We start from the raw sequence: 16,067 nt of genomic DNA, 5'->3' as shown, positions 1-16,067 counted from the left end.
TTGGCTAATATTGCCTTACTTACTTACTTACTTACTTAACAGTTGCATGACAAAGGTAAATGTGAATACACTGGTGCACAGAACCAACATAGTTTTACAATTATCATAAGTCAGGTAATATGAAATATATCGATTTACTTTTGATAAAATGCACTCTTTGATAAATTAAGTCACTCAGAAACTCATCATCACCATTTGAGGCGTACATATCACATGTGGCCAAGAGGTAAAATTTACACAACCCCATTATACAGTGTAGGTATCGTTAGTTTGAGCAGGTTTTGTATGTTTCTGTGCTTGAATGGGTGAATCCACAGAATAGATCACACAAAATCTGGTGATCATTTTTGTCATCATTATGTTTTTTTTTTTTGTTTAGTAGTGGCTCCATAGTGTAGCGTCAATGTCAGTGTCACTTTTATTTATGTACGTTTAAAAGGTTTTTACATGTACACTTAAAAACCTGCGTAGGTCTACAATGACGTAAAGGCAATAATAATAAAATGTTACAGAGAAATACAAATCAATGCTGACACACAGACCTGTGAGACGGTTGTCATTGACCTCAGATCAGCAGACAGCTCGTTCCAAAGAACAGGAACACTGCAACTTTAAGCATCCTCAGCACACTGAGATCTAATTCTGGGATAGTTAAAAGATGTGCATCTGATGACCTGAGAGGTCTAATTGGATTATAGACACTGAGCAAATTACAGATGTACTGTTTTAATCAGTTTTATTAGACCGAAAAGGATCCGAGCTGTTCTCCCCATCATGGTTTCCGTGCTAATGTACTAAAGAAATTGTTAGTTGTTGTTGGCCAAGGTGGTTAGCAAGAGCTAACGATGCTGAATCACTGAAGATGTTTTACTTGCTAATGCTAGCTGTGTTTCTGTATGAAGCGTAGATTGTAACTGATCCCAGAGCAGTCAAAGCAGACTGGCAGCAGCTTGCCTCACATGCTGATCTCCCATTAGTTTACATTCATATACCTGCAGTTTAGGCACACTCCCCCCCCCGTGTTTAGATGTTATGCCGTCACCTGACGTGATTTAGACACTTTGGGGGTTGTTAAGTTGTTTACATATCAATTATATTTTCACCAGTTGTTTTTGCTGTTGAGAATTTTAATTATAACTTTTGTATTATGGTTTCTCAACAGTACTTGTTTGTTTTAATTAGTTTACTGGGGTTTTTTTAAAAAGATTTTTCTAAAAAATAAATAAATAAAAAATTGATAACTGTAAACCACCACGGCAGACCCGATGGCATTTTCATGCATCGCAGCATCATTTATTCTTACAATAGTCACACAGTTGCTGTAACACCACATTCAACGGCTGCAGCTCTCCCGCTGCCAGCCATAGTAATAATAATGCTAATATTGAAAAAGGAAACATCACAAAAACACTTAAGGTCATGAAAATTAATTGAGATTTAGCAGTTCAATGACGCATCCAGCTTGTTTATTGAAAAGTATCGGTATCAGCGACACTGACTCGTATTTACTTGGTATCGGATCGATACCAAAATATGCAGTATCCCACACCACTAGTTAACAGCACATGGCCACGCCCTCAAAATAGCTGCAGTTTTCTGTGAGATTGAAACAAGCACAGCTTTCAGCGACAGCATGGCCACAAGATGGCAATAATGTGAAGGATGGATACATATATTCATTGCAGATGAGAAGCTGTGCTGTCTAAGGACAGGATTACTTTTCTTGTTGACTTTATTAATTTGTCAAACAAAATGCCAGGTTTCCTGCCTTATCCACTGTTTTCAGATGAAGGAATAGTAAGTATGAACAAATTTACTTTTGCAGACTTTTTGGACTATGTCCTTGTCTCTGTCCAGTTCTAAAAGGCTTCTAGATATCCAGCAGTCAATCAATGCTGCTTATTAATTTGTGAACAGGGGTTTTGATCATCAGAGGAAAATATTACTGCGTATCATCTGCATAAAAAGGTAGGATATTTTACAAATATTTATCATACTGCAACATGGGAGCTGGAGCTAGGGTTTAAAAATCAAAAATCATAAAGTGAAAGATCTCCAGTTGAAGCCTTGGGTGACACATAATTCCCTTCAGGTCTGTGTCAGGAAGATCATCTGATATAAAGTAAATCTGCCAAATCAAACACGCAGCAACATACAACAACCTGCAGGCTTGACCCCTTGTGAATAATTAAGTCAGCTTGAAACTTTCCTGACACCCCCCTCCCTGTTTTACCAACTTTGTTTTCTCCTTCTTCCTTTTTTCTTCTCCCCCAGGGCATTTTTTATTTACAAATAACTGGAGATTGTACTTTTATCTGTCCAGGATCCCAAATTCCAATGTAGACTTAGTCCCTAGACAATAAATTCTAGATGGTCTGGCAACATTCGCTACATTATAGTTGTCAGTATCAACAGTGGTACTAAACATAATGGTAATTATGAATATTTATCTATTTATGAACTTCAAGCATGTGTAGTGGTGCGAGTCTATATCCCACTAAATCCCCGAACTGTCATAATGTCACATCCTTAGACCTAATTTTTCAAGATGGGCATTCATTATGTTATCATATCCTTAAAAATGAAATTATTATTGTGTTAGCACAGAAGTGTTTTCCCCATAACATTAAAGTGCCTCTATAATTCTAATCAATTAAGTAATTCTTATGCTGTAAGACCATCATTTTGGTATCATATGTGACTTACAGTTGAATTGTTGTAGCACTTTTTTTCACCCAAACATACATTTTTGGTTACTTTTTTTTAAATAAAGGACAATTAAGATCTCTTTTAAGGTCTTTTAACTTATCTATAAACTCTAGTTTTTATAACATACATGGTACAATGTTTTACTGTGGCTTAATTTATGCTGTAAGTAACAACACTATGTTCTATAATATGATCACCAGTCACTCAGCAGGGCTTAATTGAGAGCTTGTGGATTAACGGTTAACCTTTCATATTTACTGAAAGCACTCCTGCTTCGTGAATTCACTGCAGCTACTGTGAACATCATTCAGACAAAATACTCTGAATTGTGCTGATAAACATGCTGTAGACTCAGCAGATTTCAGCTGCCTTTATTATTCACCAAGGCTGAACAACCCTGACTGCTGTGACAAGCATCTGCACTTCACTCAATAGGTTCTGATGTACCATTGTGCACCACAAACAACCTTGAAGGTTGTTTGGCCACTGCTCTCAGGACACGACTGCGCGATTAAGAACTGAATTGATATCCGACTGCTAACAAGAAAGATAAGATTAGACAAATGAGGAGCTTTTATCCAACTAACATCGTGTTCTGAGAAGCGCTGTTGTCATTTGTGAAATTGAAATGTAAAATATCAACTACTTTTCTCAATGCTACAGGTAAGAGAATTTTTCTGTATTGTGTCTGTGTTTATGTTGGATCATTCGGGTCCTCTACCTGAAATGAGTGGTATTTTCTTCTTTGGTTATGAAAAACATGTCTTTTTTTCTTTCTTTCTTTTCTCTTTTTTTAGGAAAACACATGGCTTTTATCCAACTAACTTTATATCCTCAGGGGCCCTATTTTCATTTGTGAGATATGCCATTATTGTGCGTGTTGTTCAGTTCTGAGTAACAGGTTACAACAAGGTATTTAATGGAGGCAGTGTGCTAGCTCTTTTCATATCGGTGACCCTGAGAGAACAGCGAGGATAATCAACATGCACCACCATCACAGAGTCTGAGCCATTAAATCCTATCTAGACCTCTTTGAGTTGTATCTGACCATTTTTGCATGTACACAGTGTTGCAGATATTTACTCCTATCAGGGGTTTCAGGTTTTTGTTAGTAATAGGTTACAGGCATCGTTATAGTATGCTTGCAGTTATCCAGACAATCCTGAATAAAGAGCATTACTGTAAATCTGACAGTTGCACAGAGTAAACAGAAGAAGGTATTTTTTCCTTCCATCTAATTTTTAATAGAAATCACTCAGGTTTTTAACAGGTGGAACTTCAGGATTTATTAATTGTTTGTTCTGGACAGCCCTGCCTTTTGTCTAAGAGAGTAAAAAACATTAATTGGTGCTTCTTTATAGAAAGACAACCTTTATGAAAGGTTTGCAAAGTGATTTATGAATGCAGATTCATCCAACCATCGACTTTTCCTTATCCAATTCAGAGTCACAGTGGAGATTTATATATAAAAATTCATCTGTAAATCCCTCTTACACTGTTTGTGCTTTGTTTTATAGACACGTGCAGTTCATTTGTATTACAAAAGGAACTCATTATGGGCCTGATATGTATTATCAAACAATATTGTTGCACCAGGATAAGCCTGATTACTGAGCTGGCACATTACACTGATTATTATCCTTGTGGGTTTCTCTGGGTGAGACATAAAATAGAGAAAATTGCCATTATCTAGTGAAGATAATCATGTCAAATAGAAAAGTCTTGGACTTTTGTATTAGTAGTAACTTTAAGTCATCACTGAGCAGACCCAGGAGAGTCTTTCATGACCTCCAGGTTAAATAATTTCAGCTGACCTGGTCTTCAGGTCCACTTGAATGTGTACGTATGGATGATCACTGATCAGTTATGACCCATGAACACTGAACAAATATGAACAAAATCAAACAAAACCAGAGCAAAACACAATTGAAACATAAATGCCTGACAGTTACTGTCAAACTGTCAAGCAGTAATAATAATAATTTCAAGTGGAGAATGAATCACACAGAAATTATCTGAAATGTGTGATTGTCCCTGACAGTAAAAATTGTGAATACAGCCATGAACTGCAGATTGTGAGCATTTAAAATCTTGGCATTAGTTGACATCATTTTTTAAAGGTAACGATGGGGGTTTGGCCTGTTTAAAGACAGGTGACTCCAAAGAGTCAAAAAAGTTGGTGATAAAAACAAAGATCAGTCTCCTGATTTTGCAGAGGAGTTGTTTGAAACTCAATTGCTGTGCATACTAATGCATATCAGTGCGTAACTACTAATACAGCCTCATCGTTTATCTGAAAAAGCATTTGTTAACACCTCCAGTGTCCAAATTATAGAATTTAACCGAGGACTTTGGTCATGGTCCTGTTGTTTTGCTCGTTTTGTTGTGTTCTTAGTGCTTTCAGCATCTTGATTTTCTTGTGCCTTCTGTGCTCGTGTTCCTCTGTCTCTGCTTTCATGTACGGTAGTTTGCTACTTTGTTGTTGTGCTTTTTAAAGTTTAGTTTTGTCATGCATCTTGTTCTAGTTTTCCTTCCTGCTCTTTTTGCTTCTTTTCAATTTTGGTATTCTTCAGTTCATTATATATTTATTATTATCTAATTTGGGTGCTTTTTAAAATCAGGAAATGTCAGACGATGATATTTGTAAAGGTGAACTGGAGGTTTTTAGCATGTTATCAGAAATATTTTAACAGTGTCGCTCTAAAACATTCAATGGGCTGCAGTAAATTAAAAAACATCATCACTGAGCACCGACTCATGTGTTACTGTTTAGTTGTGACCTGATCTGTAAAAGCCTCATTGTGTCTGCATCAGTGAGTCTATCAGTAAAAAACACTCATCATGCAGCCTGCTTGCATAAGACAACTGAAACTCATTGAGGTCAGATCACCTTAATTCACAGACAAAAACCACTGCCTATGAACTAGATTCATCTAAGATGAAAGCTGCCAGGTGCCAGATGCTATCATTTTCTTTCAAAGTTTATTATTAATTAAGTTTCAAGCTGGTATTTGTGAAATTGTATTGTTTAATATAAGCCTTTAAGCATAGTCTACAAATTCTCAAAAGGGTTGAGCTATTCCAGAAACGTTATTTTTGTGCGTGCTTTATCTCACTTCACTGTGGACAGTGACATCGGTGTTCCAGCAGTTTCCGGTTAGTGGCTGGCTTGCGCCTTGGTGGTTCCCGGGTGTTCCTGAACATCCTAACCAATTTCTTCTTATTTCAGGGTGACAATTTGTTTTGTGTTTTCCAAACTTTGGCCAAATGATGTCAAATCTGAATAAACTGCAGTTAAGTGCAATTGTTTAAACCGAGGATCTGGGAAGCTGTTTATAAAACCCATTAAGACAATTTAGTGTCTGGAATTGCCTCTCCAAAGCCCCAACCTCGACTCTACTGAAGATTTGTGGACTATACTTAAAAGCCAGGTGTGTGCCAGGAAACCAGCCAGTTTACATGGACTCTATTAATTCTGCCAACAAGCCAGAATTATACTAGAATTTTGTTGACTTCCAAAAATGCCTGGGCGAGGTGCAACTTGCCAAAAGACATTTAACTACGTTAGTGGGGATGTCTGTATAAATTTGAGCCTGTATGTAAACTTTTGACCCGCACAGGGTCAAAAGTAAAAATCCAAAATAAATTCATTAAAGATGTCTACTGAACAATCATTCCAACCTGGAAAATGAACAGAAATCCGTAAAAGCCCCAAATTACCATCACATTCGTGCCCATGATGAGTGCATGCAAACTGCAATTGCATTTCAAATGTCCTTCAGCCTTCAAAGAACTTGAAGGTTGAAGTATTTGATAATTCTGCAGGTAGGTGAAACACCACAGTGACTCATCATACCTTCTTCTTATTCATTGCTCAGGGTCTGAAGTTTTGATTTCTTCACACCGGCAGTGGCCGTGTTGACAAGTAGTCTAAAAATTACACAGTCCCCATGAAGCTCAGAACACAGTGACAGATTCTAATGCTGTTCATTCCTGCTAGTGCAAAAAAGGTCACATGGTTGTCACTCATCAGCAAGTTTTAGTATATGACAGAAAAAAAATTAAAGAAAGAAAAGAAATTCATGCATGTTAAGTTGTTCTTCTCTCACAAGAAACAATCTTCTGGGATGGTGCACTCTATAGCGCTTGACTAAACAGCATCTGTTCATTATTGATTCAATGAAAAGACACAGTAAAGCCTTTTAATAAATCCAGGCAAGTGTTAGAATCTGACATGATCAAACTAAAGCAGTGTTCAGTCTGAACAGCTCTGAAAGTCTCCGTTATTGTTAAACGATAGCAAAGATGGCTGCAATATTCTCCTTTAGCTTATAGTATTTTCCTATCCCGAACCAAAAAAAAGGCTGCCCTATAGAGGTAGGAGAGACCGGGGATAGTTGTAACGTGGGTCAGTTGTAACACTTCCAATTTCTCCAATCAGGGCTAAGTTTCAAATGATGTGATTCATCCTGTACATGCCCAATTCAGTTCTGCTATCACATGTGAAAAATTAGCACATTTTGTCAAACACAGACAATTTAACATGAAAAAAAAGTAATTTGTATGCCAAAAAGTAGGTATTTCTACTTTATTTCAATTTCTAATAGCATTATCTGCTTTGCAGTTAAACTCATCAAACTTAAATTATGTTGGGGATATATTCTGTGTAGGTCTTTAGTGCTAATGTTTTAGCCGTTGGCTGTAATGTTGGCTAGTTCATGGATAGGAGTCTGGGTCAGTTGTAACAGCAACAGTCTGGGTTAGTTGTAACAATAACGCAGATGTTACAACTAACCACACTATTACTTTAACTTATATTAAACAAGTTGGGGCAACGACATCAGCAGAGAGAGGTTCACTGGTCGCATTTGTATATGCGGTTAATGCCATTGGCAACACAATTCCTCCACTGTTTGTGTTCCAACACATACATTATGCAGACCACTGTGTCAGAGATGGACCAGTAGGAAGTACTGGTAGTGGAAATAAATCAGGATGGGTGCACGAAACAGATTTCCTCATCTTTCTGAAGCACTTTGCAAACCACACCAAGGTAAGCCATGACAAAAAGTAATGGAATTGCAATGCTGGTGCACAACTACATTTTTTCAGCTTCATTGTTATGTTCAAAGGTTGGTGCAAGAGTTGTAGGTTATAATGCCCACTGAGCCAATGAGGCCAAACTCAAGGAAGACCAACCAAAATTAATGAAATATTCAGTTGCAGAAAATTCCATAATTTGTCTTTTTTTGGGGGGTTGGAATATGTTCAAAACCTTGATTTCTGCATTCTGTCACTCACACACACACACACACACACACACACACACACACACACACACACACACACACACACACACACATATACAGCTTTCATTGTGTTACATTTTACCCCAGGATATGTTACAACTAACCCAGACTGTGGGGTTAATTGTAACATTTCACTCTTTGTGTTTGAGACCATACCATGCAATGGGTAATTGTGCTGCAGAGAAAATAGCTGCACTATTTAATAGCGACGACATGTAAATACTTTGCATTACATTTTGAATCCACTACCTTAAAAGAGCTCTAATTTACAGACAGAAATGTCAAAAATGTTACAACTATCCCCTGTCCCCCCTATTTAGTTTTAAAGGCCAAAAAACAACTTGTTATTTTCCTGCAGTGGTACTTTGCCAGTTAATGACTTCAACAACAGTTCAGGCTGCTGCTTTCTTGGCACACTTTGGGCCCCTTTTGTAGCAAATGAGGATTGTTTAAATGTCACAGCCTGTCTGAGTGCTGATGCTGACTATTTCAAATCTGTGAAGAATGTTTCCAGCATCTTGTTAAATCCATGCCACCAAGAATTGAAGATGATTCCACTTTAGTTCCACAATTCCTCTGATACCGGTGCTCAGTGCTGTGTTTTGACTACTTTGAGGACCCTCAAGGATAAATCCTAGCTTAACACTGACTTTGCAGATACTACTCACTGGTGGCTGAGTGGGAACTGCATGGTGATTTTTCCATGCAGAATGAAAAGTGAGGAGAGTTAACCTGAATTGATCGCACTCACTCGAAACTCTCTAGCTTTAAATGGACGGTTTGAAACCCCAGACACACTGAGCACAGCATCTGCCGTGGACGTCACACCAGGATCCCCCTGATCAGCTGGCTTCAGGTTGTTGATTCTCAATCAATTTGCTAATGACAACAAAAAAGCTCGGATCGTTTCGCCTCTGCCCCCGAGAGTTAGTTTGCACAAATCAAACATCGTGCTTGCAGAACCTCCACCTCTGACTGTTCTCCACACAAGGGCCACGAAAAACTGAGACATCACATTACGCCACCTCTGTTCCTTTTACAAATATTTATAACAAAGGAGGATAGTTCAAGCACAAGCGCCATAATAGCAGTAACCTTCTCTTATTCCACAGAATATTGAGCCGTCTTGGCGTGGGCATAAATCATTCTTGACTTAATGCAACAGATTGTATGGAAATAAAACCGTTATTCATTTTTTAAATTATCCATTAATAGAAATGATCAACAAATACCGTGGAGAATGTTTGCTATAGAATCTGCCACAGCAACTTGAAACTACAGGAGCAGGAGAACATGCAGGAATGGAGCTGCAAAGTCTCTTTAACCACCTGCTCTGTCCTTGCTTTTGAAATCAGGTGTACAGTCTGCAGGGTTTTATTCGGGCTTTTCAGGCCACACCATCTTCCAAGGAGACGCGTCGGAAACGCCGTCCAGTCATCACAGCTGTCACTCAAGTTTGGGGCAGATATATAAGCGAGACTTCCTCCCCCAGTCAGCCGGACTGCACCTGCTGATCACCACACACACCCACACTCACACACACACTTGATTAATTAAAACAACTGAAGTTGTTACAGTGCACGTTAATGAAGGATTCGGAATGCATGGCTGTGCTTGGTGTCCGTAAACCTATAAGCGTGGATTTGTGTGAGAAGCGCGCATCTCTCCACAGACGCGCAGAAGCTCCGAGCTGGATATTCCGTGCGCTGGAACACTGAGACATCTGTAGACGGTAGGTGTGCTGCTTTGGCTTGTAATGTTGTGCAAATTTAAATTGACAAAGTCTAACTGCATCTAAAGTCAGCACGTCGAGTGTGAGAAGAGCGGAAATGATGCAGGCACGATGCAACGTGCTTTTTATCCTTGGAGACATTTGAAAGTTATTTAGAGGATTTTTAATTACTTGCGTTTTGTCATCGGTATGTCCGACAGTTTTATAGCTGTCAGTCCACTCGCTTTATCTGCGTCGAGGTATTCCAGAGCTGACCCTGAAACTGTAAATATTTCCAATGCTTTTAAATGGTGATATGTTCTTTAAAATGTATGAGATCACGCTACTGGTACCAGCGTGCGTTATTATTATTTTCTCTCCTTTTTTTCTTGGCATAAGGAATACGGGAGTGTTAAAACAAACTAATAAAAAAGAAATATCGGGTCTTTTTGGCGCAGGAAACGAGCTTTGTGCCAAAAATCTCTGACCTATTTTTCCTGTAACATTTTTCCTGTGGACAAACGTGTTACATTCATTTACTCTCACTCTCGTCCATTGATGAACAGCGACTCATATGTGAGTTTTCTCTGTCCACTGTTCACAGTGTGGCGTAACTTCAGGACATAAATTGCTGCAATCTACGGTGTTCAGATATATAAACAATTAACTAAGGATCACAAAAGCAAGCACAGAGGCAAAAATATCGGGCAAATTCTCTAAAATCGAGAAAGACCAACCCAAATTTTTAATCTTTCTTAGAGACACAACAGTGTGGGGTTGTGTACTGGTTACTTGAGATATTGTGATGGACTGCCGTCCTTACACTGCACCTTCTGGCCATTTTTCCCCCTGTAATATTTCCTGGCAGTTCAAATATTCAGCCTCCACTGCTGGTTTTTTCTTCATCAACATAAATTTCTTACACAGTCTTGGCCAAATGTGTCCTTGCTGGGTGAGTTTATTATAGTGCTTATATTATCCTGCGTTTTTTTTTTTTGGTTTTTTTTTTTGGCATGAATCATTTAAATTCCCTCACTTGAGTATATATGCTGAACTGATTTAACAGGGACCAACACCTCTTGTGCTGACCACATAAACACTGCACATACATGGTGCATGGGGAGATAATGGCGTGAGTCATCCAGCAGCATTTGCTTTGATATTGAGTGTTTGCATGGAAGTTTTGTGGAACTGACTGGGAAATGACTAGGCCCTACTCGTCTGAGTTACACTGAAGTAATAACCCCAGTTCATTTTGGTTTCTGCATGTAGTTAGTCAGTAAATTGTCACCGTAGTCTAATAAAAGGAATTTGCTTTCAGCATAGTGGGTTTTTTGTTTTTTGTAGCTACACAGGAGGAAAAAAATCATTTACTTCAAGGACAAGAAAAATAATTGGACAAAGGCTCATGAAGCTGCTCAGCCTGTCTGCAGGCCTGTAATAAAAGGAAAAGCGTTCTCAATCACTTTGCCTGTTCTTGTTTGCACATGTCTCCCTTGGCCAAATTTGACATTTCACTGTGCATGTTGAACTGTACTTGACTCTGTTTATGATGTCATCTCTGTAGGCTCACACCATCCTTTCAGGATGGAGGTTTCGGGCAGTGGGTGGGCAGCTGAGCTCACCCCTCCGTGTGTGACACAAGCTGCAAATGGAAACGACTCTGGTCAGGTGTTTGAGGTGGCGCTGCAGAACAGCTCCTCCAAGCGCAGCCCCCAGTTTGCGGGCGTGGAGCTGCTGCAGTCCTTCAAGCTGCTTATCATTCCCTGCTACACCCTCGTGGCTCTGGTGGGCGTCTTTGGCAACTACCTGCTCCTCTATGTCATCTGCCGCACTCGCAAGATGCACAACGTCATCAACTTTTTCATTGGAAACCTGGCTTTCTCTGACATGCTGATGTGTGCTACGTGTGTCCCCTTCACGCTGGCCTACGCCTTCAACCCACACGGTTGGGTGTTTGGTCGCTTCATGTGCTACCTGGTGTACCTCATACAGCCGGTGACGGTGTACGTGTCAGTGTTCACCCTCACTGCCATTGGTGTAGACAGGTAAGTCACAATGAGTCAGAATGCAGTGGGAAAAACTGTAAGTAAACCTCCAGCATCTCGCTGGCATGCAGCATGCTGTGTCTGTGAGAAACAATGTACAAACAAGGACAAAAAACTTTTCATCATGAAGCGTTTGTAAACCAGCTCTAGTTATCCCTCAAAAACAAAGCTAAATATAGCATTCATTTTGCACACAACACCTAACAATGACTGTTGTCTCAAAGAAAATAGACACTTTCAGCAGCCGCTGTTTTGACATGCAGTGGCAGGATAAACGGTAATTGTAATTACTATTTTGATGGTTCAGGACCCCCTGCTACTTGCTTGTAAATAATTTCCCCCAGGGATCAATAAAGTATTCTGATTCTGATTCTGATTGTTTGCTTGAATGACTGTGAAACACTAAATAGCATGGCACCCTAACTGATTGTTATCAATAACACCTGTGTCTACCTTGCCATGCTACACCACGCATCAGTCTAGCTGCTGTGTGAAGGACCTAGTGAACAAGTTTCCGGCTTCAGATGCAAATTCACCTTGATGTGGTGAGTTTTTATGTCATCTGTAAAACCAACAAAGATTGTTTTTTTTCTTAAGTGCAAACATGACATGAATGTGCATAATGGCTCAAAAGACAGAGGACCAGAAACACCAGAGAAGGGTGAAAGTCCAAAACCTGAGACTTTAAATCAAGCAGGTGGTCACTGCGACAAAAAGGCAGACCCTCAAATCTAAAACAGGTGAAGGTCATTCATGACAAGAACTTACAAAGAACACAGTGGTATCTCCCTAAATGCAATACAGTATTAAATTATTTGGTTTTAGCTAAAGTGCGCATCACCTACTATTGATGTACAACTTCACTGCTTTGTAAAGTAGACCTATCATGCTCTTAAGCAGCTCTGCATGATTCACAGTTCAAAATAATCCTTAATTACCCTATACCACACCTTGTTTCAACCTGTATTCGTTTTGAGTCATCTGCCCTCAAAACTGGGTCGTATTCACAATCAAGGAGAAAAACAATCTTTATTGATTTTACAGCTAACACAAAAAACGACTACATTGAGGTGCAACTGTGGAACTTCTGATCTGGCTCTTAAACACCAGATTTGAAAGGCAGGTGGGCGGGGCTTCTGCGCTCACAGACAGAGCTGTCTGCCTACGATGACTGTACTTTCACTAATGTCTTACAGAGCAAGAGTAGAAAAACTGAATATAACTCTGTGTAAAACTGAGGGATCCAAGCTTGAGCTTTGAGCTTGTTTATTTATTGTCAACATCTGCTGTTGTTGCACATATGACAGAAAATAAGGAAAGACATTTGAAGCTACTCTACTAGTCTAAATATTCTGCACTAATTCAATCAGTTTAGTGCTACCTAAATGTAAGTCTGTCTGAATGAGGACATTATTGTTAAGTGAAGCTCTGTCGGACTCGTGTGTCTGTTTCAGTAACCCAGCACACATCTAGGCTTATCCATTCCCCTTGGTTGCAGTGACAGAGCTGAATTAGATTTATTATTTGTGAAGCTTAAAACATGTTACTTTCCTGGTAACAGACAATTTAGTATTGATGTTGTGCTGCTGCCATTTTTCAGCCTGTATTATCCGTTGTCCTTAACAGCATATGGTAATTTGTGCGCTGATTACTGTCGCTCATATTGACTTGGTAAATGTTGTTTGTCTTTGCCCCTGCCAATTACTGATTCCATCATTTTCTATCCACATTTCCTTTGCTCCTTTTTACTCATGGACTCCGCAGATACTATGCCACGGTGCACCCTTTGAAAAAGCGGATCTCGGTCTTGGCGTGCACCTACCTCCTGTCTGGGATCTGGCTGTTGTCCTGTTGTCTGGTGGCCCCGGCTGTGGCTCACACCTACCACGTGGAATTTAAAAATGAAGGCTTCACCATCTGTGAGGAGTTCTGGATGGGCCAGGAGAGGCAGCGGTTGGCCTACGCCTACAGCACTCTCTTCATCACCTATGTCCTGCCTCTGTCGGCCCTCTGCATCTCTTACCTGTGCATCTCCGTCAAACTGCGGAACTGCGTCATACCCGGCCACCACACAGAGAGCCAGGCTGAGGCTCAGCGCGTTCGCAAACGCAAGACCTTCCGTCTGGTGTCCCTGGTGGTGGCGGCATTTGGCATCTGCTGGATGCCCATCAGCGTGTTCAATGTCCTGCGTGACATTGACATCGATCTGATCGACAAGCAGTACTTTCTACTCATTCAGCTGCTTTGCCATCTGTGCGCAATGAGCTCATCCTGCTGTAACCCTTTCCTCTACGCCTGGCTGCACGACCGCTTTCGAGCTGAGCTTCGCAAAATGTTCACGTGCCGCCGTCGCATTGGCATCTCAGCCAACAACTGCGCCACAGCCAGTGTGGTATTGTGAAGCTTTTGTGTTTTAAGCTGAAACTGGGTACCCACACTCATCTCATTTTGGTAAAGCAGTGATAATATTTAAAACAGTCAGAATTAGAGCAGCCTAGGCATAGATGGGATAGGGTAGGAGTCTAATGTATGATGATCCAGCTCTTAGCCGGCATCCATATGATATACAAACTAAATTAGTAGGATACTGTCAAACATGTCCCTGTGTTGTTGATCAGACAGAGATATAGCATTACAATCCAGAGATATGCTCCATCACTCCTCTTTTCAAACTCTCCAGGATTGTTTAACACAATACGATGCTTTAGGAACAGGAAATAAGTTTACTGGTACTGATTTTCAAGAACAAGGGTGATGTGCAGAGCTGCAGAGGAATAAAACTCATGAGCCACACCATGAAGAGATGGGAAAGACTGGTTGAGGCTAGGCTGAGAAAAAAAGGTGATGATAAGTGAGCAGCAACATGACTTCATGTAGAGAAAGAGCACTACAGATGTGATGTTTGCTTTGTGTTGTCCCTGGTTCGTGACAGAAGGATAACAGCAAGAGTGAAAAGGAAAGTTTGCAAGATGGCAGTGAGACCTGCTATGATGTGTGGTTTGAAGACGTGCTGGTGACAAAAAGACAGGAGGCTGAGCTGGTGGTAGAATTGAAGATGCTAAGAAAAGAATTACCAGGAGGGACAGGATTAGAAATGAGCAGACAGAGTTAGAGAGAGACAAGCTCGAGAGGGCTTGAGAGGGTTTGACATGTGCAAAAAAGAGATGGTGGATATATTGGACAAAGGATATTAAAGATGGAGCTGTAAGACAGGAGGAAAGAGACAAGATCAGATCAACCGTGACAGAGGATGCTGGGGATGAGATGGAGGGAGATCTGCTGTGGCGACCCCTAAAGGGAGCATCCAAAAGAAGAAGAGTAAGATTTACTTTTGGCATCTTTTTAAAATCTAGGATTTTATGAAAACATGTCCTCTTCACAAAAATACAGTAAAATGCAAATATTATAGATATGAATTTTAAGGAGCTCAGTCCCAACTCATTTATTTATCATTCATGCAAGAGAAGAGGCTGTAAACATAAGATTATTGTTGTTCAGCATCATATGTAAATAAAATGGAAAGTATGAAACGTAAAGTTACTAGACTTGGTACTGGGTGAGGAACATCTAAAGTCTTTAATGAAATAATGTCAAATAGATCACGTTTCCAATAAGTTATGAAGGATTTGAAACATATTTAAGAGCGCTTAATGCTTAATAAGAGTGCTTCACCTCTAGAGGGCGCCACGTATGTGAAAAGTTCAATTGGCTGCAGTTCGTGTGATCTAGGGTCATAACAGTCAGTTCCTTAAAAGTGAGTATGATTGCTTGCAATGGCGTGCAAATACATTTGAAGATATTTCATATATATATATATTCTCCAGTTTTGCGCGTGATGGCTTTGCCCTCAGCTTTCGTGGCATCCCAGCTTTCTCCACCGTCTGTTTTGAATCCCCACGTGCCCAACTCTTACTTGGCATATTCACAGCAATTCGTACGTGTTCAAGTGCTTATTATTTATCAACAGCTGCTGATTGTTTGAGTGCTACCATATGCCTGAACTCTGATCGCTACAGCTTGAGGTGATTTTCTGCCATTTAAACTGTAAAGGCTCGAAATATATGTACACTTCCTACCCATTTACATTTACAATGCTGTAACTGCCGAGAACAACGCAAAAGACTGAGAATATTGTGAAAAAGTAAACACGCTCAAATGCAATGTTATTGTTCTGGATAAAAGTCAGGCAGCGTGTACAATAAAACATGCTATGTATGTTACCATGGCTACATGGCTTTTTCATCCTCGTAGGTATGGAGATAAGAAGCATAAAAATAAACCTGCCAGAAA

At 39.9% G+C, this 16,067-nt stretch overlaps 1 protein-coding gene across 1 annotated transcript; it reads left to right on the top strand.

The window, feature by feature from the left end:
• Positions 1–9,528: 9,528 nt before the first annotated feature.
• prlhr2a (prolactin releasing hormone receptor 2a) lies at positions 9,529–15,990 on the top strand. Its single transcript, XM_085293973.1, has 3 exons — positions 9,529–9,750; positions 11,297–11,777; positions 13,542–15,990. Exons 2-3 carry the CDS (start codon positions 11,317–11,319, stop codon positions 14,176–14,178), a joined length of 1,098 nt encoding a protein of 365 aa, XP_085150099.1. The 5' UTR covers positions 9,529–9,750; positions 11,297–11,316; the 3' UTR covers positions 14,179–15,990.
• The last annotated feature ends 77 nt before the right edge of the window (positions 15,991–16,067 follow it).

This window comes from Mchenga conophoros, linkage group LG12, assembly GCF_057382185.1.
Source record: "Mchenga conophoros isolate Kocher_MC1m ecotype Shallow Benthic linkage group LG12, M_conophoros_male_GT1.1, whole genome shotgun sequence".
Taxonomy (NCBI): Eukaryota; Metazoa; Chordata; class Actinopteri; order Cichliformes; family Cichlidae; genus Mchenga; species Mchenga conophoros.
This window is presented reverse-complemented; position numbering and strand designations above follow the sequence as displayed.

Excerpts from the sequence above, each read along its gene's own strand:
- prlhr2a (XM_085293973.1), top strand. The coding sequence starts at position 11,317 with ATGGAGGTTTCGGGCAGTGGGTGGGCAGCTGAGCTCACCCCTCCGTGT. Across the intron at positions 11,778-13,541 it reads ACTGCCATTGGTGTAGACAG|ATACTATGCCACGGTGCACC; the intron begins GTAAGTCACAAT and ends TGGACTCCGCAG.